General features: G+C 65.7%; 4 protein-coding genes across 4 annotated transcripts; 3 read left to right on the forward strand and 1 right to left on the reverse strand.

Annotated features, from left to right (window-relative positions):
• The first annotated feature begins 907 nt into the window (after positions 1-907).
• Positions 908-9,965, forward strand: Pik3r2 (phosphoinositide-3-kinase regulatory subunit 2). Its single transcript, XM_090334706.1, has 16 exons — positions 908-992; positions 1,823-2,485; positions 4,369-4,461; positions 4,581-4,631; positions 4,697-4,828; positions 4,916-5,120; positions 5,844-5,929; positions 6,011-6,119; positions 6,198-6,296; positions 6,372-6,552; positions 6,627-6,752; positions 7,225-7,367; positions 7,525-7,701; positions 8,712-8,783; positions 8,887-9,057; positions 9,178-9,965. The coding sequence occupies exons 2-16, from the start codon at positions 2,164-2,166 to the stop codon at positions 9,383-9,385; spliced, it is 2,175 nt and encodes a 724-aa protein (XP_090190832.1). The 5' UTR covers positions 908-992; positions 1,823-2,163; the 3' UTR covers positions 9,386-9,965.
• Positions 9,966-11,217: 1,252 nt separating this feature from the next.
• On the forward strand, positions 11,218-14,099 carry Ifi30 (IFI30 lysosomal thiol reductase). Its single transcript, XM_090334584.1, has 6 exons — positions 11,218-11,384; positions 12,601-12,783; positions 12,862-12,936; positions 13,216-13,308; positions 13,407-13,559; positions 13,647-14,099. Exons 1-6 carry the CDS (start codon positions 11,265-11,267, stop codon positions 13,764-13,766), a joined length of 744 nt encoding a protein of 247 aa, XP_090190710.1. The 5' UTR covers positions 11,218-11,264; the 3' UTR covers positions 13,767-14,099.
• A 3,458-nt stretch (positions 14,100-17,557) lies between these two features.
• Mpv17l2 (MPV17 mitochondrial inner membrane protein like 2) lies at positions 17,558-19,525 on the forward strand. Its single transcript, XM_090334636.1, has 5 exons — positions 17,558-17,783; positions 18,028-18,198; positions 18,713-18,789; positions 18,920-19,048; positions 19,149-19,525. The coding sequence occupies exons 1-5, from the start codon at positions 17,597-17,599 to the stop codon at positions 19,203-19,205; spliced, it is 621 nt and encodes a 206-aa protein (XP_090190762.1). The 5' UTR covers positions 17,558-17,596; the 3' UTR covers positions 19,206-19,525.
• Positions 19,526-19,644: 119 nt separating this feature from the next.
• Positions 19,645-23,250, reverse strand: Rab3a (RAB3A, member RAS oncogene family). Its single transcript, XM_090334593.1, has 5 exons — positions 23,105-23,250; positions 22,232-22,459; positions 21,151-21,269; positions 20,845-20,969; positions 19,645-20,311 (listed from the first exon to the last, which is right to left on the reverse strand). Exons 2-5 carry the CDS (start codon positions 22,457-22,459, stop codon positions 20,121-20,123), a joined length of 663 nt encoding a protein of 220 aa, XP_090190719.1. The 5' UTR covers positions 23,105-23,250; the 3' UTR covers positions 19,645-20,120.
• Between the last annotated feature and the right edge of the window lie 2,631 nt (positions 23,251-25,881).

Here is a 25,881-nt window from a genome sequence, read left to right on the forward strand (position 1 = left end):
GCGGGTCTCGCCCGATCGGGGCCAGGTCCGGCGTGTCTGCCGGGACAGGCTTCCTCGAGCGAGCCCGGGCTGTCGCGTGTGCCCGCTCCGCTCCGGGAAAGCGGCGTTCCCACTCTGTGCCCGAGCTTCCTCGCGTTTACAAGACTGACGACGACGAGGCGCCTGCCCGCGCCGGGCCTTCCCCGTGGCCCCCACGGCCGCTGGAGGGGCCCCGGCCGCGGGGGCGCCTGACGCGGCCCGCCTCAGCCCCCGCCGGGCCCAGGGCGCAAACCAGGCTGTGCATGAACGCCCGCCCCCGCCGCGGGGCCGGCGGCGAATAAAAGCCCGCATTGACAACGAGGAGGCCTGAGGTCTGGTTTGTGGGGCGGGAGGGCGACGCGGGCGCTGCGGAGCGAGGCGCCCAGCCGACCCGGGACGCCCGGCCCCGCCCCCTCCGGGCGTCTTCCGCCGCTTCCGGGGAGAACTGTCACCGGCCGCCACCGCGCACGCGCGGCACGCGAGGTTTCGGGACGCTGGCGGTTGCCACGGAAACGGCCCGCGGCCGCCTCTGTCGGGAGACTCGGTGGGGCTCGGCCGCCGCGCTCCGCGCTCCGCGACCCCGGCCTGCCCGTGCCCCGTCCCGGGTCTGAGGCCAGGCCCGGAGCCGGGGTCCCGCACACGCCCGGCCGGCTGGGCTCCACGCGACCCCCGGCCCGTCCGGCACCGCTCGGCGCGGCCCAGCTCGCGCGCTCACGTGACCCCCCGCCTCGGCTCTTCCCAGCGGGGTGGGGGCGCGGGACGGCCGCCCCGGAGCGCGCATGCGCCCCACGCAGGCCCCGCCTCCGCCTCGCCCGCGCGGCCCGAAGGCGCTCGGCTGCCTCCGCCGGGGGCGGGGCGGGAGCCGGGCTGACGCGGGGACCCCGCGGCGGCGGCGGCGGCGGCGGCGACGGCCGCGGTGCAGCCTCGGACGCGCTCGGCCGGCGAGACGGCGGCGCTGGCGGCGGCCGTGACCGGTGAGTGCAGCCCGGGCTGGGCGGCGGGGCCCGGGCCGGGCTCGGGCGTCGTTGGAGGCCGGCGGGGCCGCGGGAGGGCGGAGGCCTCGGGCTCCACGCGGCCCCCGCCCCGTAGCCCCTGCGCGCCCCGCGCCGTGCGGGCCGCCGCGGCGCCGAGGGCCTGGGTCTCCCGCTTCCAGGCGCGGGTCCCGGGCCCCGGGCCCTCCGCCCGCCCTGCGCGCCCCGCGGGCCTTCGCGTGCACCCCAGGGCGGACGCACTCCCTGCCTCAGTGACCCCATCTGTGGGGTACGGGCCAACCAGAGCTGAACTGCAGGCGGAGGACGGGCGCCGTTCCGCCCCCCCTCGCCTGGGTCCCGTCCCAGGCAGCCGTCGTGCCCGGCAGGCCCCCCCGGCCCTCGAAACCCACTTCCATGCCTTTCTGCTGGTGCCGGTGGAGGGCACCGTACGCCCGCCCCCTCGCACCGGGCTCTCCGGGCTCCACCGCCCAGGACACCTCCCGGCTGCGGCGGCCCAGGCTCTCATCCCTCCTTGACTGCTTCCCTGGCCTGGTCCCCAGCGTCCCCTCTCCAGCTCACAGTTGCTCTGCCTCGGTCTGGGGTTTTGGCGGAGCTGGGTTTGAATCTGGGTCCTGCTCCAAGCCTCAGTTTACCTGACTTCTCAGTGGTGTTTCCTGAGGGTGCAGTGTGTCCAGGGCTGCCAGGAGCCCTGACCCCAGCCACTGATATTCTCGTTGCACCGTGGGACCAGTGGAGGTCTTGGAGACTTGGTCTAGCTGGGAACGGGACCCATGTCTCTGCCAGACTAGCCCACCTTGTCTCTCGCCCTCTAGGCCATCAGCAGTGCCTGCCTGAGCATGGTGCCACCCTGTGCCTTCAGCAGCCGGACCCGGTGTGGCTAAAGAGCAGGGCAAGACTGCCTGGTGCCTGGGCCTGCGCCTCCTCTGATGGGGGATGCAGTGGTGGCATGACAGGGCCACACCACACACAATGACAGGTGGTCGCCTTGGTCAGGGTTCGGGAGTCATGGCAGGCCAGGCATGAGCGACCCTTGGGGTCGCCCAGACTTCTACTAGACTTAGATCTCTGAGCTCCACACTCACTCGGTGGACCCATCTGGAGCCAGCAGGGCCAGGGGCAACCACCTGACCACAGGCGGCTCCACCCAAACACCATGGCAGGCGCCGAGGGCTTCCAGTACCGGGCGCTGTACCCATTCCGCCGTGAGCGGCCTGAGGACCTGGAGCTACTGCCTGGCGATGTGCTGGTGGTCAGCCGAGCGGCCTTGCAAGCCCTTGGAGTGGCGGAGGGTGGCGAGCGCTGCCCACAGACTGTGGGATGGATGCCTGGCTTCAATGAACGCACCCGGCAGCGGGGTGACTTCCCTGGCACCTATGTGGAGTTCCTGGGGCCTGTGCCTATGGCCAGGCCTGGCCCCCGCCCTCGAGGACCCCGTCCACTGCCCGCTAGACCCCGCGATGGACCCCCGGAGCCAGGTGAGCTGTGGGGAGGGGAGACCCAAAGACCAGTTCATCTGGCCTGGCTCTATTCAGATCGCCAGGCCTGGCTCTGCCCGCAGAGGGTTCCGGTTCCGTGAAGATGGAGCCCTTTGTGGGCAAAGGCCCTGAGGAAGGCAAAGCTCTCTGGCCTGGCACAGCAGGGGCATGAAAACAGTGGGGGTGCTGGGGCCCAGCAGCCGGGGAGGCAGCCCTCCCCCATGGCATCCGGTTTCCAGGTGGACAGTCACAAAGTCCAGAGGCAGCTGGCTGTTGATGCTATGGAGGCCCCTTCCTGAGCCTAGGCCCGGCCAGGCTGTGTGAGTGCCCCTCGGGCTGCACAGGAGCAGAGGGTCAGGAAACTGACCCTGAGTTATGGGAAGTGCCCACGTGGTGTCTGAACCAACATCGTGTGTGGAGGGGGATGCAAGCTGAGCGACCAATGTACGTGGCAGGCCGCTCGCTCTGGGGCCCTCTCCCGCACAGCAGGGGCAGTCAAGACAGGCACAGCGCTTGGGCAGCCAGCATCTGGCGACTTTGGAGCCAGCCAGGCCTGGAGGAGCCTCAGAGGCCCCATCTGGGCGGGCAGCCAGAGTCTGCCTATCCCCCTGGTAGCAGGCACCGCCCTCCCCTCCTGGGCTGCACCCAGCCACCACTCGTCCCCAGCCGCACCCTGCAAGTCTTCCCAGGCTGCATGACCCTGGGCAGGCCTCAGTTTCCCCTCAGGGAACAGCAGCACTGGCCCCTTGGCTCCTGGTCCTCTGGCTCCAGGATGCCCAGGAATTCACAGAGCTGCAGCCAGAGTCCCAGCCGTGCCCCTCACATGGGGCTCCCCGGCTCTGCAAAACAGTGCCTGGCCACCTGCCCCCCCCTCACCCCATTTTGTCCAGGGTTGGTGTGCAGAGTCCTGCCTCACAGGTAAGGAAGGCCCCCTTTTTTCCTCTCCTCCTCTTCCTTTGTGCTTTGGGATTTTTCTGCATTTTCTGTGCATCTGGGCCTCTGCCCTGCCTGAGGCCCCGCCTGGCCCTTCTCAGAGAGGCCACGGGCCCTGGCTTGTCTCTGCTGGGTGCCAGGGCTGGCTGAGGACAGGCGGGCACAGCCTGCACAGCAAGAGGCTGGGCCCAGAGCCCCTGGAGCCAGTGCTGACCCGAGGCTCCATTTAGAGGGAGACACTCAGCAGCCAAAATTGGAAAACTGGGAGGAGTTCTTGAAATCCACATGGGGTTGCCATTTATATGGAGACAGAGGAAGCACACAGCCTGGGCTTGCCTGGCAGGCCGAAGGTTAGGGTTCGCCCCAGCACTGCTGGAAAAGGATAGCACATGTTACCTCCCTCCTGTTCCCTCTTGAAGACGCCAGGGCCCAGAGCATGCAGCCTGTGGCACTTCACCCTGAAACCTGTCACGAGCACTTGAGCAGCTACTCTGCTGAGTCCCCACGTCAGGTGGCATCAGACAATGGACACTTATACTGTTGTGTTTCTGGAGGCAAGAGTCCAAAATCAGCTTTTGAGTTTGAGGGTGGGGTGGGGACTTTCCTGGGTCTGTCCCCGGGGAGCCTGGCCTCCCGCAGGTGACTGCCACCTGTGTGGCTGGCTTTCAGTGCCCTCTCTTTACAAAACCCAGTGGGCCTTGCCCCATCCCCACACGGGACATGCATTTCACCAGCTCAACGGCAGAGGCCGTGTGGTCAAATGAGGTCCTCTCCCCATGACCAGGCCAGGCCTGTGGTGCATGGGGGCCTGCAGCCACTCCCCATCTCAGAAGATGGGTCTGTGGTAACGACACCCCCAAACCAGGTCCTCCGTCCAACACAGGCCTGGGCCAGGGCACATGTGCTGGGGGCCCAGAGGCCCCAGCCGGAAATGCCTGCCCCTCTTCCAGGCCTCACCCTCCCGGATCTGCCAGAGCAGTTCTCCCCTCCTGATGTTGCGCCCCCCATTCTGATGAAGCTGGTGGAGGCCATGGAACAGACAGGTGAGCCTGTTGGCCTCAGGGCGCTGGGGGGCCTCGGGGCCTCCTCGCTGCACCAGGCCACGCGAGGTGGCACAGGAAGGTCCCCTGGTGACCTGGCTCTGCCGTGCCTCTCCTTCCAGGGCTGGACTGCGAACCCTACTGCAGGCCCGAGCCGCCGGCCCCCAGAACAGGTGAGGGGGAGGCCCCAGGGGCTGGGATGGGCGGGTGCGGGCGGGCGCTGACCCTTCACCCACAGACTGGTCCCTGGGCGACGTGGAGCAGTGGGACGCGGCCACGCTGTCCGATGGTGTCAGAGGCTTCCTGCTGGCTCTGCCCGCACCGCTGGTGACCCCGGAGGCCGCGGCCGAGGCCCACCGGGCCCTGCGGGGTGAGCCTGGCGGGGGGCCTGCCCTGGGTGGCGACGTGGGACCCGCCCGCCGGCCGCCCACCCTGAGCCCCGGCCCTGTGTCCACAGAGGCCGCCGGGCCGGTGGGACCCGTGCTGGAGCCGCCGACGCTGCCGCTGCACCGCGCGCTCACGCTGCGCTTCCTGCTGCAGCACCTGGGCCGCGCCGCCCGCCAGTCGCCCGCACCAGGCCTGGCCCTGCGCGCACTGGGCGCAGCCTTTGGGCCTCTGCTGCTGCGCGCGCCTCCGGCCTCGGCGGGGGGCGTGTCCGAGGGGTGAGTGGGCGGGGCGCCGCGATGTGGGCGGGGCCTGTGCGGTGTGGGAGGGCCCCTGTCGGAGGGGTGGGGTTTCGTGCGTCAGCGTCGAGGGGCGTGGTCTGGAGGGAGAGCGGGGATGGGATGGAGGGTGTGGCTTGGCCTGCGCGGGCCGGGTGTGGGAGGATCCCACTGGCGCGGGGCGTGGTGTAGCAGGAATTCCATTCCCGGGGAACTCCGAGGTAGGCGGAGCTTGTGAGTGGTTTTCGCCTGGGCGGGGGTCGTGGGGCGGGGCGAATCCAAGGTGGGCGTGGTCTGTGGTGGAGGCCGCACAAGGGGCCCTTGTGCCACACAAGGGGTGTGGCGATCGCGCCTTTGGTGGGGTGGGGGTGTAGTTTCTGTGTGAGTGATTAGGGGCGTAGCCTGGGAAGAATCCGGGTCTAAGGAAACAGGCGGGGTTCACCCTTGTAGGCGGGGCCTACAAGAAGCCTGGTGTGGACGGAACGGGTTAGATGGGCGTGGCTTCACCCGAGTGGGAGGGGCAAGCGCCCCTCCTCTCAGGAATGGCGCCCTCCTCTCCCGGGAGCCCCCTCCTAGGTTTTTGTGGCCTAGTAATGGAGCAGCGGGACAGAATTGGGCCAGAGCCTGGTCGTGGGGTCCGCTAGGGTGGGCGTCTCCTGGCGATGGCACCCTGCCGAGTTCCGGCTCTCCCTGTCTTGACCGCCCTCCCGATTGTGCCCCCAGGAGCCAGCCCAGCCCCGACTTCCCAGCGCTGCTGGTGGAGACGCTTCTGCAGGAGCACATGGAGGAGCAGGAGGCAGCGCCCCCAGGTACCCTGCTTCCCCAGGGCCGCCGCCGCTTCGGTGTCAGCCTTTGCAGCAGCCCTCACCATGTACATTCCCTTCCCCCAGCATTGCCGCCCAAGCCGCCCAAGGCAAAGCCGGGCCCTCCAGGCCTGGCCAACGGGGGCAGCCCTGCCTCCCTGCAGGATGCCGAGTGGTACTGGGGGGACATCTCCAGGTAAGATGGCCGTATGGGGCCCCAGGTGGCAGCTGGTGGCCGTGGGGTCCCCACCTCACCTCACCCTGTGTCCCCTAGGGAGGAGGTAAATGAGAAGCTACGGGACACGCCCGATGGCACATTCCTGGTGCGTGATGCGTCCAGCAAGATCCATGGAGAGTACACGCTTACGCTCAGGTGGGGACGTGATGGGGTGCGGAGGGGCCACGGAGGGGCAGGGGCTGCAGGCATTGACCACTTCCCTCCCCACAGGAAAGGCGGCAACAACAAGCTCATCAAGGTCTTCCACCGCGATGGCCACTATGGCTTCTCCGAGCCTCTCACCTTTGGCTCTGTGGTAGACCTTATCACCCACTATCGCCACGAGTCGCTGGCCCAGTACAATGCCAAGCTGGACACGCGGCTGCTCTACCCAGTGTCCAAGTACCAGCAGGTCCGCCGCAGCAGGCTGGTAGGGTGGCATGGGGCAGCGCCTCCAGACAGCCCTGACCTGCCCTGTGTCCTCAGGACCAGGTGGTCAAGGAGGACAGCGTGGAGGCCGTGGGCGCCCAGCTGAAGGTCTACCACCAGCAGTACCAGGACAAGAGCCGAGAGTACGACCAGCTGTACGAGGAATACACACGGACCTCCCAGGTACCGCGGGGAAGCAGGCGGGCGAGGTGAAGCCAGAGCCCTGGCTCGGCTGCAGTCAAGGCCAGCACTCCACACCCTCGCTGCTCAGAAAACCTAGGTGCACGCCGCAGGGTTCTGCAGTCTGCTCCTCTGTGGGCTTCCAGGGGGTGCTGCATGCAGCTTGAGCTCAGAGACACCCCCTGCTGGTGTCCAGAACAAAACCGGGGACAGCGGGGCAACCCACCCCAACCCCACTTCCTCAAAATAACACCCGGGGACCCCAGAGCACTTCCACGAGAAGCTGCACAGGCCATTGGGCACCCGCAGTGACAGGGCGGCCCTGGGGGTGTGCGGGAGGGAGGGGTTTGAGGAATGGGGTTCTGAAGGCGGAGTAGGAGTTCATTCTGTGTGCTGGGGTGGAATCTGTCTTCTGCCCCCTAGTGGGCTTTTGGGGCAGCCCCAGGAGAAAGGACAGCCGTCCTCCCCCTCTCAGGAGCTGCAGATGAAGCGCACGGCCGTTGAGGCCTTCAGTGAGACTATCAAGATCTTCGAGGAGCAGGGCCAGACGCAGGAGAAGTGCAGCAGGGAGTACCTAGAGCGCTTCCGGAGGGAGGGCAACGAGAAAGAGATGCAGAGGTGAGGCCCCCTCCTTGACATCCCACCCCACTTTACTCTGTGCCACAGAGGGGAGGAGCCAACGCTGGGCTCCGAGTTCCTCAGAACAAGAAGTCACTGAGCTGAGGCTCCAGTGCCAAGAACGTTCTGGGAAAGCCCAGATCTGCCCATCCCCCAGGATCCTGCTCAACTCAGAAAGGCTCAAGTCTCGCATCGCTGAGATTCACGAGAGCCGCACGAAGCTGGAGCAGGACCTTCGGGCCCAGGCCGCCCAGAACCGAGAGACCGACAAGCGCATGAACAGCCTCAAGCCAGACCTCATGCAACTGCGGAAGATCCGAGACCAGTACCTGGTGTGAGCTCCTCGGCGGGACAGCGGGGAGAGGGGGGCTGAGAGGAGGCTGTGGAGGGTGGGCCAGGGGTCTCCCTACTCCACTCTACCCCACCCCCCCTCCTAGTCCTGGCTAGAATTCAGGGCCTGGCACTGTCCCTGAGCTGCTTTTGCTCAAGGCTAGAGCTCCAGCGGTTGAACCATAGTGCACTTCTGGCTTTTTCTGTGTATGTGGTCCATGACGTGTGTCCTTAACTACTGGAGAAACTGAGGCACAGGAAAGCCCGCTGCTGGCCGAGCCCCATGCACCCCCAGAACTGAGCCCTGGTGAGATCCACGCAAGTCTGACTTGCTTCCACAGACTGGGAGTCCCTTTCACAGCGTGGCCAGGCTGGGCGCACCTCCACTCGGGTCAGGGACACTCTTGGGGCCTCTCAGTGGTGCACAGAACCTTGCAGCCTCCCAGCAGGCCGTGCGCACTGGCTGCATGCCTCAGTTTCCCTCGGATGGGCACGCACTTGTTGCGGCCCATGATGACTGAGGACGAGACTGACGGACACCAGATGTGGAGCTGAGGTTTGGGGCAGCAGGGGCCTGAGGTCCACATTTCAAGGTGTCATGGAGGGGTGCAGAAGGAGTGGAGTCACCGCAGCCGAAGGCATAGGCATCCGGCCTGCGGTGGACCTGAGAGAGGCAGTGCAAGCAGCAGGTGGCTTTCCAGCCACCATAGACTTTTGTCCATCCCTGACTTCCCAGAAAGTCCCGTGTGAGATGAGCCCGCATCTGGTCCTTCACTGACCACTGCAGGTTTTGCGAAGAGACGTGCTTCCCTCCCTCCCTCCCTCCCTCCCTCCCTCCCTCCCTCCCTCCCTCCCATCCTGTCCCCGGTCCTCCCTCCCTCCCTCCCTCTCTCCCTCCCTCCCATACTGTCCCCTGTCCCTGTCCTCCCTCCCTCCCATTCTGTCCCCTGTCCCTGTCCTCCCTCCCTCCCTCCCTCCCATCCTGTCTCACACTCAATCTTCTTCCCTGCACAGGTGGCTCACCCAGAAAGGCGCCCGGCAGAGGAACATCAACGAGTGGCTGGGGATCAAAAATGAGACTGAGGAGTGAGTGTGGCCTCGGGGGGGCAGGGAGGGGACAGAGGACAGGTGGGAGCTGGGGGAAAGGGATGGGGCCGGCGAGTGGACAAGGCCCCTGCCCCACCCGCAGCCAGTACTCGCTGCTGGAGGAAGAGGAGAACCTGCCCCACCACGAGGAACGCACGTGGTACGTGGGCAGCATCAACCGCACGCAGGCGGAGGAGATGCTGAGCGGCCAGCGCGACGGGACCTTCCTCATCCGCGAGAGCAGCCAGCGGGGCTGCTACGCCTGCTCGGTCGTGTGAGTGCTGGGGCCCTGGGCCGCGCTGCCCCTGCCCCGCCCCCTGCCTGCAGCTCCTGTGCTTGCTCTGGGGACAGAGCCCCGCCCTGCCCGCTGTGACCCCTGGTGTCTGGCTGGCAGGGTGGACGGCGACACCAAGCACTGCGTCATCTACCGCACGGCCACCGGCTTCGGCTTCGCGGAGCCCTACAACCTGTACGCGTCTCTGAAGGAGCTGGTGTTGCACTACCAGCACGCGTCCCTGGTGCAGCACAACGACGCGCTGGCCGTCACCCTGGCCCACCCCGTGCGGGCGCCCGGTCCGGGCCCGCCGCCCCATGCCCGCTGAGGACCAGGTCCCTTCTCCTCAGACCTCGTCCCCCCTCCCCACCCCACCTCTTGTCTCCACATCGGGGCTCCCCCCACACTCCTTTCCCACGCACAGGCCCGTGGCCACAGGTGCCCCTGGCTGCGCTGGCCGTGTTTACAGAGGCCCCAGCCTGGGGGCCCAGTTTCTAAGCCATAGACCCGAGGTCAAGCCAGGAAGGAACTTAGCCCGGCTGCTGCCAAGAGCCTCGGCTGCGTCATTTGGGGCCGGGCGGGACCCGACCCCGCCCCACGCACAGACCCCAACTTCCCCTACCAAGGCCGAAGTGAAACCAGCTGCTGGGGAGAAGCCCCCCCACACACACGCACGCACACGCACGTGTGCCAGACCCGAGACCCAAGCATCACCCAGGATACCTCTGGTGTCAGAGGTCTGTCCTGCTGGATTTTTTTGTGTGTGTTTTTCTCCCCTGGATTGTAATACCCCATTTTCTCTTCTCCTTTGGGCCAAGGCCCCATGTTTCTACTCCACTCTTGGACACCACCACCTGATTCAGGCTGGTATGTTGTTATTGGTACGATATAAAACATGGAACCTGGTGGTGGGTGTGCTGTGGAGCCTCACTCCCTGTATGCCTGTGTCACACCAGGTCCCAGGGGATACTTAGCAGGGTCCCCGCAGTGTCTGTGATCTGGACTCTGGGTTACCCCTACCTCCTGGCAACGTCCAGGTTGTGGCATCTGAAGATGGCCTGGGAGGAAGTCCAGCCCTAGCCAGGCGCATGGCCCCGGTGGAGCAGAGGACAGCAGTCCCCGCCAGCCTCCACACTACCAACCTGGGCTGGACGTGTGCTGAAGCTCTTGGTCTCCAGTGGCTGCCCCTCCAGGCCACAGCAGCTCTGCATCTGTGGGAGGTGTCGGTCCTCTGTGCCTGTCATAGTCACGATTCAGTGAGCAACCTAGGTGGGTCCTGCCCAAGCTGGCAGCCATGCCTGAAACTTCTCCCACCAGCCTCACACGTTGAGAGCCCTCAGAAGAACGGCAGAGGCGCCTGGGCCAGGCGCCTGCAGGCTGGCAGGGAGAAAGAGTGCAGCAGTCAGTTCGTTGTCACTGTGCAGAAACCAGGGCTGTCTGAGAGGCTCGGGATGTGGGGGAGAAGTGGCCAGGGAAGACCCCAGGGAGCAGCAGGCCTGGGCAACAGGAGCCAAGTGACGCCAGTCGGGAGAGGCCGGGCCTGCCTGGTACTGGAATTCCCAGCGAGGCAGGTTCCTTTTCATGGGGCTCTAGTTTGGGGGTGGCCGTTCTGCCCCATGGCCCCTCCGGGTTTCAGTCTCGGCTCTGCCTCGACCCCCGCCGTGTCCCTCTGGACTGGGGAAAACTGGCACTCAGTCAGCGGTCCTCGGGGCGCGCCCCGCACCCCCTCCACCCTGCCGGTCAGCCCGCAGAACCCCCACCCCTCCTGGGCCATCGGAGGACAACGCCGGCTGTGTCCCCGCAGGGACGCCGAGTTCCCACGCGCTGGCTCCTGCCTTCCCAACGGTGGCCAAGCAGGACCTGAGCGGGAAGGGAAGGGGGCTGGGGCCCCTGGAAGGCGGGAGGGAGACGTGGGCCCGGGTTACCCCAGCGCGCAGGCTGTCCCCGTGTCCCCCAGGTCCTCTCGTCACTCAGCTGAAAGCCTCAATGGCACCGGGGTCAAAGTGCTCAAGGCCTCCTGGCCTGCTGGGGGCGTGGCCACATTGGGGGCGTGGCCATGGTAGAGAGCCGGCCCGCCGTTCCCTTCGGGGGCGTGGCCTGGCGGTGACGCGTGCCTGGGCGGGGCCACGCTGGTTAAAGGTGCCTCCTGGGGCGGCCGGCCCAGCCTCCGCGCCTCTGCCTCCTGGGCTCCTCTTCCTCCCGCCGTGATGGCGATGGCTCCGTCCACGGCCCCGCGGCTCCCGCAGCTGCTGCTTCTGCTCGGGATCCTCGCCGCGGCGCGCGCCGCCTCCAGGGAAGCGATTTCCCAGGGAACGGACGCCTGCCAGGTAGGGGCAGCGATGCCCAGGCGGACGGAGGGGTCTGCGCCCCGGGCGGACCCGACCGTGGCCAGCCGCGCTCACGGGTCAGAGAGCGGGGTCCCGGGACCAGGACCTGCGTCCCGACCCTGGACTCCGGGCCTCGCCGCAGCGCGACGGCCGCCCGCCCTGCACGAGGCGGCGCCTTCGTCCCCGTGGGCGAGGGGCGCCCGACCTGCTGAGCCGCCCGGCCGCATTCCGGGCGAGCCCCGGACGCCCCGCAGCCTCCGCCGGCTCCAGAAGACCTCAGGCCGGAAGTGAGCCCAGATTAGGCGCCACCCTGCGCTGCCCGGCCGGGAGGTTCACCCGGGACGTTCACGTGGGGCCCTGGAGAGGAAGAGTAAACTCCGACTAGCGAGTGGCGTGGGTGCGGGGCGTTGCCCAACGCGCCTGGGGCCGGGGACTGATAAGGAGAAACGGCTTCGGTTTCCAGGGCGGGATCCAGAAATCACCTGCTGGAGCCCTCGACGCCCGGCCAGGCCCGGCTCACCTGGGCAGCCCCCGAGCCTCGGTGCGGCGGCCCGACCGCTTGCGCGGGGTCCCGCGGTGCAGCCCTCGCCTGGCCCAGTCGAGCGTGGCAGGGGTTGGGGCTCCCAGGAAGTTTGCAGTTCCGTTTTTATTTTTATTTTTGTGCAGGTTTAGGGGCTTGAACTCAGGGTCTGGGCGATGTTGGGGGTTCTCAGGAATTTGCAGTTCCTTTTTTTGTGTGTGTGCAGATTTAGCCGCTTGAACTCAGGGTCTGGGCGTTGTTGGGGGTTCTCAGGAATTTGCAGTTCCTTTTTTTGTGTGTGTGTGTGTGCAGGTTTGGGGGCTTAAGCTCAGGGTCTGGGCGTCGTTGGGGGTTCACGGGAATTTCCAGATCCTTTGAGGGGTCTGGGGCTTGGACTCCGAGCCCGGGAGCTGCCCCTGAGCTTTTTAGGTACTCTTGACACTTCAGCAACAGCTCCAACGTCCATTCTTGCCGCCCAGTTGGAGATGGAGTCTCGTGGACTTGCTTGTCTGGGCTGACTGCAATCTGCGATGCTCAGATCTCAGCCTCCTGAGTAACTAGGATGACAGGCGTGAGCCTCGGGCACCCAAGTGCTGAGACCTGGGCGGGTGGACAGGGCTGCGCCCCGCGGCCTCCCCTTCCCTCCTCCCGGCCGGGGCTGTGCCCCGCAGCCTTCCCCTGCCTTTCCTCCTCCAGTCCCAGGGCTTCTGCCTGCGCAGCTCCCTGCGGGAACGGTCAGCCGCCCCTGTCAACGTGACCCTGTACTACGAGTCTCTGTGCGGAGGCTGCCGCGGCTTCCTGGTCCGAGGCCTCTTCCCCACCTGGTTGATGGTGCTGGAGATTCTCAATGTCACCCTGGTGCCCTACGGGAACGCTCGGGTATGGAGGCGCCGGGGGTGAACTGAGGCACGGGGCTGGGGCGCGGTGGACATCCCTCACCGGGCGGATGCCTTACAGGAGCACAATGTGAGCGGCTCCTGGGAGTTCGAGTGCCAGCACGGCGAGCGTGAGTGCGCCCTGAACAAGGTGGAGGTGAGCGCCTGACCACGCCCCCTACAGGACAGTCCCGCCCTGGCCACACCCCCACAACAGTCCGGTCCTGGCCACGCCCCCACACTGTGCCCCACCAACCACGCCTTTCTCCTCCTTGCCCGACCACGCCCCTACGGAGGCCCCGCCCTGACCACGCCCCCTCGGCTTCTAAGGCATAGCCACGCCCCATCGCGACCCCGCCCTCCCAGCCACAGTGGTCCCACCCTGACCACGCCCTCTCGCGGCCCCGGCCACGCCCCCTCGCCTGCCCGCCCCCAGGCCTGCGTGCTGGACCTGCTGGACCCCGAGGCGGCCTTCCTGACCGTGGTGTGCCTGGAGGAGATGGACGAAATGGAGAAAAACCTCAAACCGGTGCGGACGCCTGGCCTGGGAGGGGAGGGGAGGGCTCAGGCGCGGGGTGGCCTCCAGGGGAGCGCGGTTCTCCCGCCCTCTCCGCCCTCCTCCCGCAGTGCCTGGAGCTGTACGCCCCGAAGGTGTCCCCCGAGCAGGTCCTGGCCTGCGCCACCGGCGAGCGGGGCACGCAGCTCATGCACCGGAACGCGGAGCTCACCGACGCCCTGCAGCCCCCGCACCAGTACGTGCCCTGGGTCGTGGTGAACTCGGTGAGTGGCTGCGCCCCGCGGGGCGGGGCGGGCCGGGCTGGGCTCCAGGCTGCCGGGCCCCGACCCACCCCCTCTTCCTCTGCACAGAAACCCCTGAAAGATCTCAGTGAGCTCCTGAGCCTGGTGTGCCAGCTGTACGAGGGCGACCCCAAGCCCGACGTATGCTCTTCCATGCCCCAAGCCCCCAGAGACGTCTGCTACAAGTAGGGTGCAGGGGGGGGGAGCAGTGCCCTCGCCCTGTACCGGATTACTCGCCCAGGGAGCCCCACCATGAGAGCCAGGACCCCGCTGCACAGAGGACTAACGGTGCTAAATGTGAGCCCTGAGGAGACTGGAAGCTCTGGCTTGTCGTGATCTATTTCTCTCTGGGTGGAGGTCGTCTTCCTCTTTTCCTTCTGCTTCTACTTTTGCTATGCTGAGTAGGGAGCCCAGGCCTGGGCCTGCTGGCCCTCTCAGCCCCCCTCAGCCCCCACCTGAGCCCGCTAGGACAGCCCTGGTGGTTGTCACTCATTTGACAAATCAAAAACTTCCCAAGGAAAATTCTTTGTTGTTATTGGCCTTCCTAGGTCTCCCTGAGGTTTTCTGCGCTCTACCACTCTGAGCCACTTCCAGTTTTCTGGTGGTTCATTAGAGATGAGAGTCTCACAGTCTTTCCTGCCCAGGCTGGCACTGAACCGCAATCTTCAGATCTCGGCCTCTTGAGGAGCTGGGATGACAGGCGTGAGCTGGCTGCCCCTGTCCTCTGCCCCCATTGTCCAGCTCTGCAAGTTCATGGAACAGAGAGAGGAAAGAGGGCTGCAAAGAACCCAGATGGGTGCTGAGGCTCAGGGACAGTTGCTGAGGCCAGCACAGCATAGGACAGGACCAGAGGGGGTGGGGTGTCACTGTGGAGTGTGCTGAACAGAGCTGTCCCAGGAAAGGGGAAGGGGGGGGCAAGCCCAGCCAGCAGTAAAATCCAGAGCTGAATCCCAGCCCAAGGCACTGGAGACCCAGGCACCCGTGCTGATTAGTTTCAGACCTGGAAGGACACAGACACGGGTTCCAGCCCCTGGATTTAGAACCTTGGTGGGAACTCAGGGGCCTCAGCTCCTTAAGAACCCAAGCACCAGGCAGCTTGGGTTGCTGAGAGGCTGAGGAGGAAGATTGCTGGAGCCCTGGCACTCCAGGTTGGCCTGGCCCCCGAGGGAGGCCCTACCACACCGGCACACCGGCCCCTTCCCAACCAAATGTTGCAAGAGATGGATGAGGGGGAGGAAAGCAAAACATGGAGCAAGAGGAAGAGAGGAGGGAGGGCTGGTGCTCAGGGCTGGAACTCTGTTGTCCCCAAGCCTTCAATCAGAGGATCCAGATTAGAAGCCAGTCAGGACAGGAAAGTCCCTGAGACTCTCATCTTTCATTAACCACCAAAGAAAAATCCACACGCAAGCTGTGGTTCAAGTGGTAGCGCACCAGCCTTGAGTGAAACAGCTCAGAGAGCGCCCAAGTCCTGAGTTCAAGCCCCACAAGCAACAAGAAAAATTTCAGGCCTGGCTTAGTGGCTCAGGCCTGTAATGTTAGCTACTCAGGGGGCCAAGATCTGAGGATTGTGGTTCAAAGCCTGCCTGGGCAATACCAAGCCCATAAGATTTTTATTTCATGAGGGTTGGGTACACTGGCATTTGCCTCACTGATGAGCTAAGTTCACAGCAGGAAGGACAAGCATCCAGGACATTTCCAGAAGGGACGCTAGTGCCCCATTCCAGACACTTCCTCCCTGGGGGGAGGGGTCCTGTGTCCCCACGCCCTGTCTCTGCAGGCTGTGGCCTCTACCCTACAGATGGGGTGGAGGGATGGAGGAGGTGCTGAAGATGGGACCTGCAATTCTAACCAGGCTGGTCACCCACAAGTCCTGGTCAGTGGGAGCCCACCCTGCCTTACCCCCTGCAGAGCGGAGCAGTGGTGGCTGCAGGGTCCAGAGTGGGGGTTGGTGGGTTGTGGCCACCATGGAAAGGAACAGGGAAGCCTGATGATACATTGTCACTGGGCCCTGAAATGCCTCTGCTCCCCTGCTATGTGACAGGCCTGTGTGTACATACCCTCCATGCTGGGGCTTGAGCTCTGGGCCTGGGCGCTTCTCTGAGCCTTTCCACCAGGCTGGTACTCTACCACTTGAGCCACAACACCACTTCCTACCTTTTGGTGGTTAACTGCAAGTAAGATTCTTTTTTTTTTTTCCAGTCCTGGGTTTTGAACTCAGGGCCTGGGCACTGTCCTTGGACTTTCTCAAGGCTAGTGCTCTACCTCTTGAGCCCCAGCACCATTTCTGGCTTTTTGCTATGTATGTGGTACCGAGGAATCGAACCCCGGTTTTCGTGCATGCTAGGCAAGCACTCTACCACTAGGCCAAACTCCCAGCCTGGAAGTAAGATCTTACGGACTGCTCAGGCTAGTTTTGGATCTCAAGCCTCAGAGCTCAGCCTCTTAAGTAGCTACAGATGTGAACCTCCAGCACCTCGCTTTAATGTTTCTGTCTTCAATGCAGATTCACACAATGATAGATTCACACAAGGCGTTATGATGATTGTTACTTGTCGTAGCACTGGGTAGTACTGGGGCTTGAGCTTTAGGCCTTGAGGTTGCTAGGCTTCATTGCTGAGCCAAGCCCAGTCCCAATCCATTCGGTGGGCTGCCCGAGGGAGGCCACGCTGAAGACCCCAGCCCAATCGCCAGATCAAGGCCCCGGGTCCTCTCTGCATCTGGCTGGCATACACCTCTGTAAGATGTCTGTTCCTGAGCCAGTTCCGTAGATGACCCCAGTGGGTCCCTGGATCGAGGATGAAGCCTTTTCAGGTGGCACCTGTCCTCCCAGGGATTCCTGCCAGACCACCTGCTCCTCAGGGCCCTCTTAAACCCCGACCATAAAAACTGCTATCCTTGCTAGATCACAACCTTGTCATGCAGGCCTTAGAGCTGTCTGTCATGCATTCCTGAAATCCAAGGTGGCTGAGACTTTTAGAGCAGAGACAAACCTGCCCTGTGAGTCTCAAAAGTCTGACCGTACCCAGACATGCTAGACTCCCCCTCCTTTTTGTGTCGTGAGGCTTGGACTCTGGACCTGGGCACTGTCCCAAGGTTACCGCCCTACCCTTGAGCCGCAGCCCCACTTCCCGTTTTCTAGAGGTTAACCGGAGATAAGAGTCTCAGGTCCTCTTGTGCCCGGGCTGGTTTTGAACCTCGATCCTCAGACCTCAGCCTCCTGAGTGACTGGGATGACAGACGTGAGCCACCGCGCCGGCTGGGCCCACACCACTTTTCAATCTTCCTCTGTATTCCTTGCTCGGAGTTAACCTGGGGAGGCAAAAGGCAGGAGGATCTCCGTGTCGGTCCAATCCAGGAAAAAATGGTGAACAGACCCCACCTCAGTCTACAAGTCCGTCAGTCAACAGGAAGCAGGACGGAGGCCTAGACAGGCTTCGGTGGCGCAGAAACACGTTTAGGGATAAAGGAAGCCGCAGGAGCTGCCCGCGCGACGAGGGCCCCGAGTTCGAACCCCGGCCCACGGAAACTGGGGGGCTGAGGTCAGAGCCAAGGTCAACGTTCGGCCCGCCCCTCGGGAGGGCCGCGGACCCCGACTTCCGCCTCCGGCAGCTTCGCAGACGGCGGCCCGAGCTCCCCAAGTCAGCCCCGGAGAAGGGGGAAGCGCGGACGGCCGCCCCGGAGGGCGGAGCTCGCTAGGATTGGACAGCTCAGCGTGGCGGGCGGGGCAGAGCTCGGGGCGCCTCGCTGCCATTGGCGGGGCGGGTCCTGCTGTCAGGCGGGGCGGAAGAGGCGGGGAAGCCCGGCGATTGGTCAGCATGCTGGGAAGGCGTGGCCCAGCTGGGTCCGCGACGGCCGGCGATTGGTCGATGCTGCTCTGGGGCGGGCGGGATCACAGCCCGTGATTGGCCAGCACCGGCGTGCGGGACCGATCTCCGGTCGCGGCGGAGGCTCGGGATTGGCCAGCGTGGAGCGGGGCGGGGCGGAGCGGGCCGGCATTCGGGTTCCCCGGGCCCGCGGAGATGGCGCAGGGCGGCTGGCGCTGGGTGCGCGGGCTGTGGCTGGCCGGGCGGCCCCTGTTTCAGGGCCGCGCTCTGCTGCTCACCAACACGCTGGGCTGCGGCGCGCTCATGGCGGTCGGCGACGGCGCTCGTCAGTCCTGGGAGATCCGCCTCCGGCCGGGGCAGAGCTTCGACCCGCGGCGCTCAGGTGAGGACGGGGCGCCGGATACCCTGGGACCTTTGACCCCGGCCTAGACTCGGGAGACCCTCGAGCGCTCGGGGCCAGGCTGCGTCCCGGCAGGACGCTGGGTCCCGGTCCGCAGCGTAGGTCCCGGGGCCCGCGTCCACGCGTGCGGGTCACGCGGGGGCAGACGGCGCGGGCGGGCGGGCGCCGGGACGGGGCTGGGGCGGGGTCCGCCCGCCTGCCCAGCCCTCACCCAGTGCGTCCTCAGCCCGCATGTTTGCGGTGGGCTGCAGCATGGGCCCCTGCCTGCACTACTGGTACCTGTGGCTGGACCGCGTCCTTCCCGCCGCCGGCCTGCGTGGCCTCCCGAACGTCCTCAAGAAGGTCCTGGTGGACCAGCTGGTGGCATCGCCCCTGCTGGGCGTCTGGTACTTTCTGGGTAAGGAGCGCCTCGAACCGGGGCTCTGCCTCTCCGGGCCGGGCGGGGGCCGCAGAGCCAGCTCGGGGCTAAGGACGCCGAGGTGTGTTTCTGCGCAGTCCCCGGTGCGGGCGGGCCTGGAGCGAGCCGGTGACCCGCGGGTGCCCTGCGCGGCGGAGGGGCCCGGTCCGGTGGACATCAGCGGAGGCCGAAGGGAGGGGAGGCCCGGGCGCAGGACCCGAGGCCGGGACAAGGCGGTGAGGTGGAGACCGGTGGCATCACCCAGCCGGGTCTCGGCGGAGCTGCTCATGCCCACCCGGGGCGGCTGCCTCCCTCCCCCCTCCCCCGGGCGTCCTCGGGTAAAGGAGAAGCGATGGAACCGCGGAGGAAACTCCTATCCCGGGCGGTGTCCCAACGCCACTGGCTGCCACCTCTCACCTGACTGCCGCGTTCCCTGCGCCTCGCCCGGCCTCCCCACCGCGTCCATTCCTGCATTTCCAGGCTTCTGACCCTGCCTTCCGGGTTCCCTCCCCAGGCATTGGCACCCTGGAGGGCCAGACGCTGGAGGAGAGCTGCCGCGAGCTGAGGGAAAAGTTCTGGGAGTTCTACAAGGTGGGAGCCCCGCCCCGCCCCGGCCACGCCCCAGCGGAGCCCCGCCCCTCGACCCGCAAGCCCCGCCCCTCTGGCCCGCAAGCCCCGCCCAGGCGCTGGCCGGCCCCTCACCGCCCCCCTCCGCCCGCAGGCCGACTGGTGCGTGTGGCCCGCCGCGCAGCTGGTGAACTTTCTCTTCGTGCCGCCGCAGTTCCGGGTCACCTACATCAACTGCCTGACCCTGGGCTGGGACACGTACCTGTCCTACCTGAAGTACCGGGTGAGCGAGTGGGGCCGCCGCCGCGGCGGAGGGGGCGGCGGAGCGGGGCTGCCTCCCCCTCGGGCCCGCCGGAGCCCCTGACCGGCCCCTCCGCCCCCAGATCCCCGGCCCCGTGACGCCCCCCGGCTGCATGGCCCTGGACTCCCGCGCAGACTGAGCTGCCAGCCCCGGCGGAGGCCAGGCCGGACCCCCGGCCAGGCCGCTCTGTGACTCCCACGCCTAAGCCGGCCTCAGTTTCCCCAAGTGGAACCCAGCGACTAACACATCAGTCTCTGCATGGAGTCCCCGGACCCCGACCGAGATGCCCAGCGACGGCCCTGCTCCCCACACAGCCGGCAGGCCCGAACGGCTGCCACGGCCCGCCCCGGGCCCAGCTTGGGCCCCGAGACCAAGGCAAGGACACGCGTTCCCTCGGAGAAGCCAGCCTGGAGCACCCCACGGCTTTGGGCCAGGCCGGGCCGCCTCCGGCCTCCCCACTGCTGCAGACTGGGACCGCCATTAAATTCTGTGATAGCAAGTCCTGTGTGGGGGAAGGCAGGTGGGCGGGGCCAGGCCCGGGTGGGCGGGGCCTCCGGCTGAGGGCGGGGCCGAGCCTGTGTGGTCCATTCACTTTATTGGGTTTTCTGTAGTGTCATGACATCTTTAGGAGCAGGGGGGCACATTTGACAATGTCACGCCAGAACAGATTGAGAGGCCCAGAGTGGTGGGCACCCCCTCCCAGCACCCCACCCACCCCCAAAAGAAGCTTCATGGGAGAGGAACGTGCCAGGTGAACTCTGAGCCAGCAGTCCACACCGAGCCCCCATGCAGTTGGCCCCAGAATCTGAGCCATGGCCCCTCAGCCTGCTCTGGGGTGACACCTGTCCCCTTCTTCACAACGGATGACTATGGTGGGGGGTGGAAAGGAGGTTGAGTGGTGACCACGCAAGCCACGGCAGCAGGGGTTGCGTACAGGGTGCAGGGTGGGAGCAGACTCCAGGGGAACACCGTCAATAAATAAATAAATAGCTACAATAATAAATAAGGGTGGGGGCCGACGGGGAGGGGCCCCAGCCCCGAGGCGGGCCAGGTCTCAGCAGGCACAATCCTGGTGGGGCGGTGCCTGCTGGTCAGTGAGCTGCGGGCCCTGCTTGGCGCCCGTGACCGCAGGGTCAGCGGTGTCCAGGGACTCAGACATCTTCTCGCAGATGACGTCCACCAGGCGCTCGAAGGTCTGCTTCACGTTGATGTTGTCTTTTGCACTTGCCTCAAAGAACTCGAACCCTGTTGGGCAGGGAGGGAGGGCTGACCTTGCTGCCCCCCACCCCCCTGCCAACCCTGTCCCAGTGAAGGCTCTGATGAGTTCTGCAGACTAACCACATTGGGCTGGGTCAGCATTTCCTATCCTCACCCCAAAATACCATGCAACCTGGTAAGGTGGCCGTCCCACATTCAGCCAGAGGACAGAGCCTGTGGTGCTCAGATCACCCCTGACAGCTCCCCTCTGCACCCACAAGCTCTGGTGTCTCTGTGCCTGGCTGAGACACTAACATCACTTTCTCACTCCCGACCGGTGCCCAAGTTGTTTTCTCTGCACAGAAGCCCCCAAAGTGGGGTGGCTGGTTTTCCACATGTCAAACATCTACCCATCCATTAAAATCCAATTCAGATGGCTTCTGGGTGGAGGCCAGCTTGCAAAAAGTACACCATTTGTGTTTGAGTCAGGGCCATCCCAGAGACTTTGGGTAGTAAGTCTCACCCCTCCAGGCCCAGGCTCCCTTCCCACCCATGGGGTCCCCATTGTCCCCAGCACTCACCCAGATGGTCGGCCAGCTGGTGGCCACGCTCCGAAGACACCACCCTCTCCTCCTCCATGTCACACTTGTTCCCCACCAGCAGCACCTGGGCGTTGTCCCAGGAGTAAGTCTTGATCTGAGTGGACCTGGGGATGGGGGGGGGGGGGTGGATCAGGGCTGAGCCCACGGCCTTGAGAGCAAGACCTCCCTGCCTCTACTTCCCAAGTCAGCGCCCGGCTGCACATCCCTGTTGACAGCCTCTAGAGCCAGGCCCCCAGGCAGGACAGCTGTCAGCCTGGCCCTGTCCTGCCAGCCCGTGCCCCTCACCAGTCCTGCACAGCGTTGAAGGACTCCTCGTTGGTGATGTCATACATCAGGATGAATCCCATGGCGCCACGGTAGTAGGCAGTGGTGATGGTTCGGTACCGCTCCTGACCGGCTGTGTCCTGGCGGGGAGGGGGCAGACAGTGCTCAGAGTGGGCCAGGAATAGGGGTCACCTTCATATCAAGAGCCTGCACCCTAAGAACACTTGCTCAGTGGTTCCCAATAGTACCATGAGACCAACTCCCTGTCTGCGACACAGCCTTGCTGATGTGGTATCACCTAAGCATGACCAAGGGGGTGACAAGCCCTAAAGAGAAATACACAGAATGGAGGGGCAAAGAGCAAGGGAGCCAGGGTTACGGCCCTGTATTAGGAGAAGCTGGGCATAGAGGGACATGCAGTGCTTGGGAAGCTGAGGCATGAGCTCAAGACCAGCCTGGGCAAGATAACTTGATTTTTTTTTTTTTTTTTGGTCAGTCTTAGAGCTTGAACTCAGGGCCTGGGCACTGTCCTTAGACTTTCTCAAGGATAACTGAACACAGGGCTTCATGCTAGCACTCTAATACTAGGCCAAACTCCTGGTCTACAGCCTGATATTCTTTAAAAAAAAAAAGAAAAAAAAAAAAAAAAAAGCTGTAGCCAAAGGCTCACGCCTGTCATCCTAGCTACTCAGGAGGCTGAGATCGGAGGATCAAGGTTCAAAGCCAGCCCGGGCACTAAAGTCCTTGAGACTCTTTCTCCAATAAACCTCCAGAAAACCAGAAGTGGCTCTGTGACTCAAGAGGCATCGCTGAGAAGCCCAGGGACAGCGCCCAGGCCTAGAGTTCAAGTCCCACAACCCACAAAGAAAAAAAAACAGCAAGCAAAAGATCCAGGCAAGCACACTGCTGGGGCCTGGCTCCCGACAGAGGCCGGGAGCCCCCAAACCCGGTCCTGCCAGAAAGAAAGCCACGGAGGGGAGGGAGGGGGAGGGGACGCGGGCGGCCGGGCCGGGCCGGGCCGGACTGCAGGGGCCGGAGGGCCGGGTCTCCGGCCAGGGGCACCCTGGGCCGGGCCGGCCAGGGAGGGACGGGTGGCACGCACCCAGATCTGCAGCTTGATCCTCTTGTCGTGGCGGTAGATGGTCTTCACCTTGAAGTCGATGCCCACGGTGCTGACGAAGGCGGGCGTGAAGGAGTCGTCGGCGTACCGGAACAGGAAGGACGTCTTCCCCACGCTGCTGTTCCCGATGATAAGGATCTTGAACATGTAGTCGAAGTTCTGGTCCGCCGACTCCTTCTGGCCGTAGCGCGCGTCCGTGGCCGACGCCATCTGGGGGGCGGGGAGCGGGGGCGTGAGGGGGGGGTCGACCCGGAGTCGGGAACCGGGGGTTCCGCCCCCGACACCCGGCTAGGGGGAACCGAGTGAGCACCGCGGCGCCCCGGCGACCCTCCCCACGGCGCCCGCCGCGCGTCCCCGGCGACCCTCCCCACGGCGCCCGCCGCGCGTCCCCGGCGACCCTCCCCACGGCGCCCGCCGCGCGCGCCGCCTCCGCGCGCCGTCCACGCAGACGCGGACCTGGACGCGCGCCCCCGCCCGCCGCGCGCGCCCGGGCCGAACCCCGGCGCCCCCCCACCCCGCCTCCCCGCCAGGGTCCGCGCGGCCCCGCGGCGGGGCGAGGGCGCGTGCACACCTCGTGCGCGCGCACGCAGGAGCCCCGCGCGCGCCGCTTCCCGCAAGGCAGGGGCTCCCCTCCCCCTCCGCCGCAGAGCGGAGCCCGGGGAGCGGGGAGCAGCGCACGCGCGCACGGCCGGGGGTCGCGCCGGACCCCGGCCCTTCCCGCCCGCGACGCCGCCCCGCGCCCCCGGCCGCCCCCGGGGACCCCGGCCGCCGGCACCCGCCCCCTCCCGCCTGTCAGTCAAATGAAGGTTATGCAGGTGCCCGCAGCCCGAGCGCCTCGCGTCGCCCGAAGCTCACCTTGCCTTGCTCGGATGCGGCTGCGGCGCGGGGCGGCGGCGGTACTCGGACCGCGGTGAGCGAGCGCGGGGCTGCGGGGCTGCGGGGCTGCGCGGCGGCGGCGGCGGCGGCGGCGGCGGCGGCTCGGGCCCCTGCAGTCCGCGGTGACGTCCTGCAAAGAGCGGGGCGGGGCCTCGCATGCAAATACGGATGTGACGCCGTCAGGGGCGGGGCCCGCTGAGAGACGGACCAGTGACGCGTTCCCAGACCGCGGGGCGGGGCGGCTTCTGAGGAGATTGACGCGTGTGTGGGCGGGGCCAGGTGGGCGGGGCGCATCCTTTAGCAGTGGAGGCCTCAGCTCCCGCCCCGCTCGAGGAGGCGGGGCTGCCCGTCGCCTGTTCACTGGCTCCCGCGCTCGAGCGGCGGGCCAATCAGCCAATCAGCGTCCGCCATCGCCTGCTCCTGTCCAATGATGGGCTTCATGCGTGTGAGAGGCGGGAACCTGGGCCCAGGCTAAGCAGGGCTTTACGGGGGCCCCAGGCCGGTGCGGCCAGCCTTGACCCCGGCTGGGGCCGCTCCCGCCCATCTCGCCCCGGATCCCCTGGCTCCCCCGGATACGTCCCACTTTTACAGAGGCACTGTGGTCCGAGAGATGCTTTCTGCCCCCCCCCCGCCCCGCAGGGTGCGCGTTAATAAATGAAGGAACAAACAGAGGCGGTACGGAGGGACCCGGATCAGTGGGCGACAGTGAGGCAGGGGGCGTGGCCTGCCGATGCCCCGCCCCCGACGCTCACGTGGACAGGGCCGTTCTGGGGAGCCCCCTCCCCCGGGGACCCCCAAGAGGAGGGGCTGCGGCGCTGGAGCCTCCTTCCCCTCCCCCAACCGACGGGGACGAAGCGGGGGCGCGTGGGGGGCGCCCGCGAGCCCTGCCCGCCGGGGTGTCGCGCCCGGGCGCGGGGGACCCCTACCGCGGGGGCCGGGCGCAGGGCGAGGCCTGGCCGGCGGGTTCCCCCCGCCCCCGACCCCGGGCAGCCGTGGGGGCGAGGCAGCACCGCTGCGCCCGCGCCCACCGCCCACTCCCCACAAAGGCCACCGGCCCCGGCCCGGGAGCGGAGGCCCGGGCGCCGGGTCGGCCCGGGAGCGGAGGCCCTTTCCCGAGGGGAAATGCGCAGAGCTGGGCGGAGAGTCTTTTCCGCTGCTGGTGGGGATGAACCCAGCCTGTGATCAGGCCCCCAAGGTGCCCACCCTGGCGCCACACCCCCGTTCCTTCTCACACCTGACCTGGACTATAACAGACCTGACTCCCTGCCTGGCTCCCCCCGGGGGCCGAGGAGAGACGCGCAGGCCAGGCGGCCGGGCCCTCAGAGGCCATTCCCACAAGCCAGGGCTTGTCCTGTTGGCTTGGCTTCTCCTCTGCTGCCTGGCCCCCGCCGGCGAGGCTCGGTCCCTGGGGCCTGGCACTGCTCCACAGGGGTCGTGTGATTGTTTCACGGGAGGCCGATGCAGGCCTGTGGAACGCTCCCCACCCGCCTGCCCGGAGGGCCGCGCCATCGTGCAGTCAGTCCTGGGCAGCACAGGGGCAGGGGCTTGGCAGGGTTACTGAGGTCTGCACAGAGCTCAAGATCCTGCAAAAACCCGAGGGGGACAGGCGAGGCTCAGGTGCCACCAGTGTCCCCTAACAGATGGAGACTGAAGTCCACAGGGGTCAGAGTGGCACAGGCCATGCCAGTCCTTGACCAGTCTTCACGCTCCAACCACAGAGGGCCCCCAGTATGGAGGTGACCAGCCCCCGAAGCAGACGACTCAGCCAAAGAGACCGGGCCTCAGCCATGGGGCTTGGAGCTGGACTGCACAGGACCGAGCCCCACATCTGGGCATGGACTCAGCCTGGGCAACCCTCCAGGCCACAGGCCACTGAGGGATGTGGGGTCTTCAGACTTCTCCCCAAGCCGGCTCGGTGGCCATGCCTGTAGCTCCAGCAGTTGGGAAGCTAAGGCAAGGTGGGAGCCCCAAGTTTGAGGCCAGCCAGGGTTGTATAAAGGCCCGGTCTCAAAAATACAAACAAGGGGCTGGAAATACGGCTTGGTGGTAGAGTACTCACCTGACATGCACGAAGCCCTGGGTTTGACTCCTCAGTACCATGTAAGGGGTTCTGCAGCCGTTCACTGACCAAAGGTTTCTAGATTAGCGCCCCTGCCCCAACTCAGACTACGACCCAACTCTGAAGATTGCTCAGTATCTGCTGCATGCTCAACTGAATAAACGATCTTCCTGCCAATCTCCTAATTAAACTTCAAAGCCTAGTTCGGGGGCTCCTGGAGGAGGGAGCGTGTCCTCACAGACTCACAAGTTGCTGGCCTTCGATGAAAATTCATCTGAGCGGTGGAGAGAGGACTGGCCACGGGGCTGTGTGGGACAGGTCTGCCGGTGCTGGCCCTGCCCAAGAACCCATTTTTCCGGGTAAAACATGAAGGCAGAGTAGGGGCAGCAGTGGTCAGACTACCAGTGTCCAGGTACAGCACCGAGAAGGAGTGGCCTCCCCCCATCCTGCTGACCTGCAGGGGGTCCCCACACCCCAGATTCCTGTGTCACTCTGGGGCCCACTCCCCAAGCCAGGGCCCGACACTCTTGCCGAAGGCTACAGCCCAGGGCCACACTGCACAGATGGACGGAGCCAGGCCCTGTGGCTCTCGCTGGCAACTCTGGAGACGACCTCTGGAGGACCCTAGTTCAAGGCCAGCTGGGGCAGGAAGGGCTGTGAAACAGCACAGAACTGGGCTGGAGGTGAGGCTCAAGTG

This window comes from Megascapheus bottae, chromosome 1 (assembly GCF_031878675.1).
Source record: "Megascapheus bottae isolate mThoBot1 chromosome 1, mThoBot2.hap1, whole genome shotgun sequence".
Lineage (NCBI taxonomy): Eukaryota > Metazoa > Chordata > Mammalia > Rodentia > Geomyidae > Megascapheus > Megascapheus bottae.

Bases quoted from the DNA above. Each gene is read 5' to 3' on its own strand.
- Ifi30 (XM_090334584.1), top strand. From the start codon at position 11,265: ATGGCGATGGCTCCGTCCACGGCCCCGCGGCTCCCGCAGCTGCTGCTT. The intron at 11,385-12,600 runs GTAGGGGCAGCG...TTCCTCCTCCAG, and splicing joins AGGGAACGGACGCCTGCCAG to TCCCAGGGCTTCTGCCTGCG. The intron at 13,560-13,646 runs GTGAGTGGCTGC...TCCTCTGCACAG, and splicing joins CCTGGGTCGTGGTGAACTCG to AAACCCCTGAAAGATCTCAG.
- Rab3a (XM_090334593.1), bottom strand. From the start codon at position 22,459: ATGGCGTCGGCCACGGACGCGCGCTACGGCCAGAAGGAGTCGGCGGAC. The intron at 21,270-22,231 runs GTGCGTGCCACC...CCTCCCCGCCAG, and splicing joins GGATCAAGCTGCAGATCTGG to GACACAGCCGGTCAGGAGCG. The intron at 20,312-20,844 runs GTGAGTGCTGGG...CCTGCCCAACAG, and splicing joins CCAGCTGGCCGACCATCTGG to GGTTCGAGTTCTTTGAGGCA.
- Pik3r2 (XM_090334706.1), top strand. From the start codon at position 2,164: ATGGCAGGCGCCGAGGGCTTCCAGTACCGGGCGCTGTACCCATTCCGC. The intron at 2,486-4,368 runs GTGAGCTGTGGG...CCCCTCTTCCAG, and splicing joins CGATGGACCCCCGGAGCCAG to GCCTCACCCTCCCGGATCTG. The intron at 6,753-7,224 runs GTACCGCGGGGA...TCCCCCTCTCAG, and splicing joins AATACACACGGACCTCCCAG to GAGCTGCAGATGAAGCGCAC.
- Mpv17l2 (XM_090334636.1), top strand. From the start codon at position 17,597: ATGGCGCAGGGCGGCTGGCGCTGGGTGCGCGGGCTGTGGCTGGCCGGG. The intron at 17,784-18,027 runs GTGAGGACGGGG...GTGCGTCCTCAG, and splicing joins CTTCGACCCGCGGCGCTCAG to CCCGCATGTTTGCGGTGGGC. The intron at 19,049-19,148 runs GTGAGCGAGTGG...CTCCGCCCCCAG, and splicing joins TGTCCTACCTGAAGTACCGG to ATCCCCGGCCCCGTGACGCC.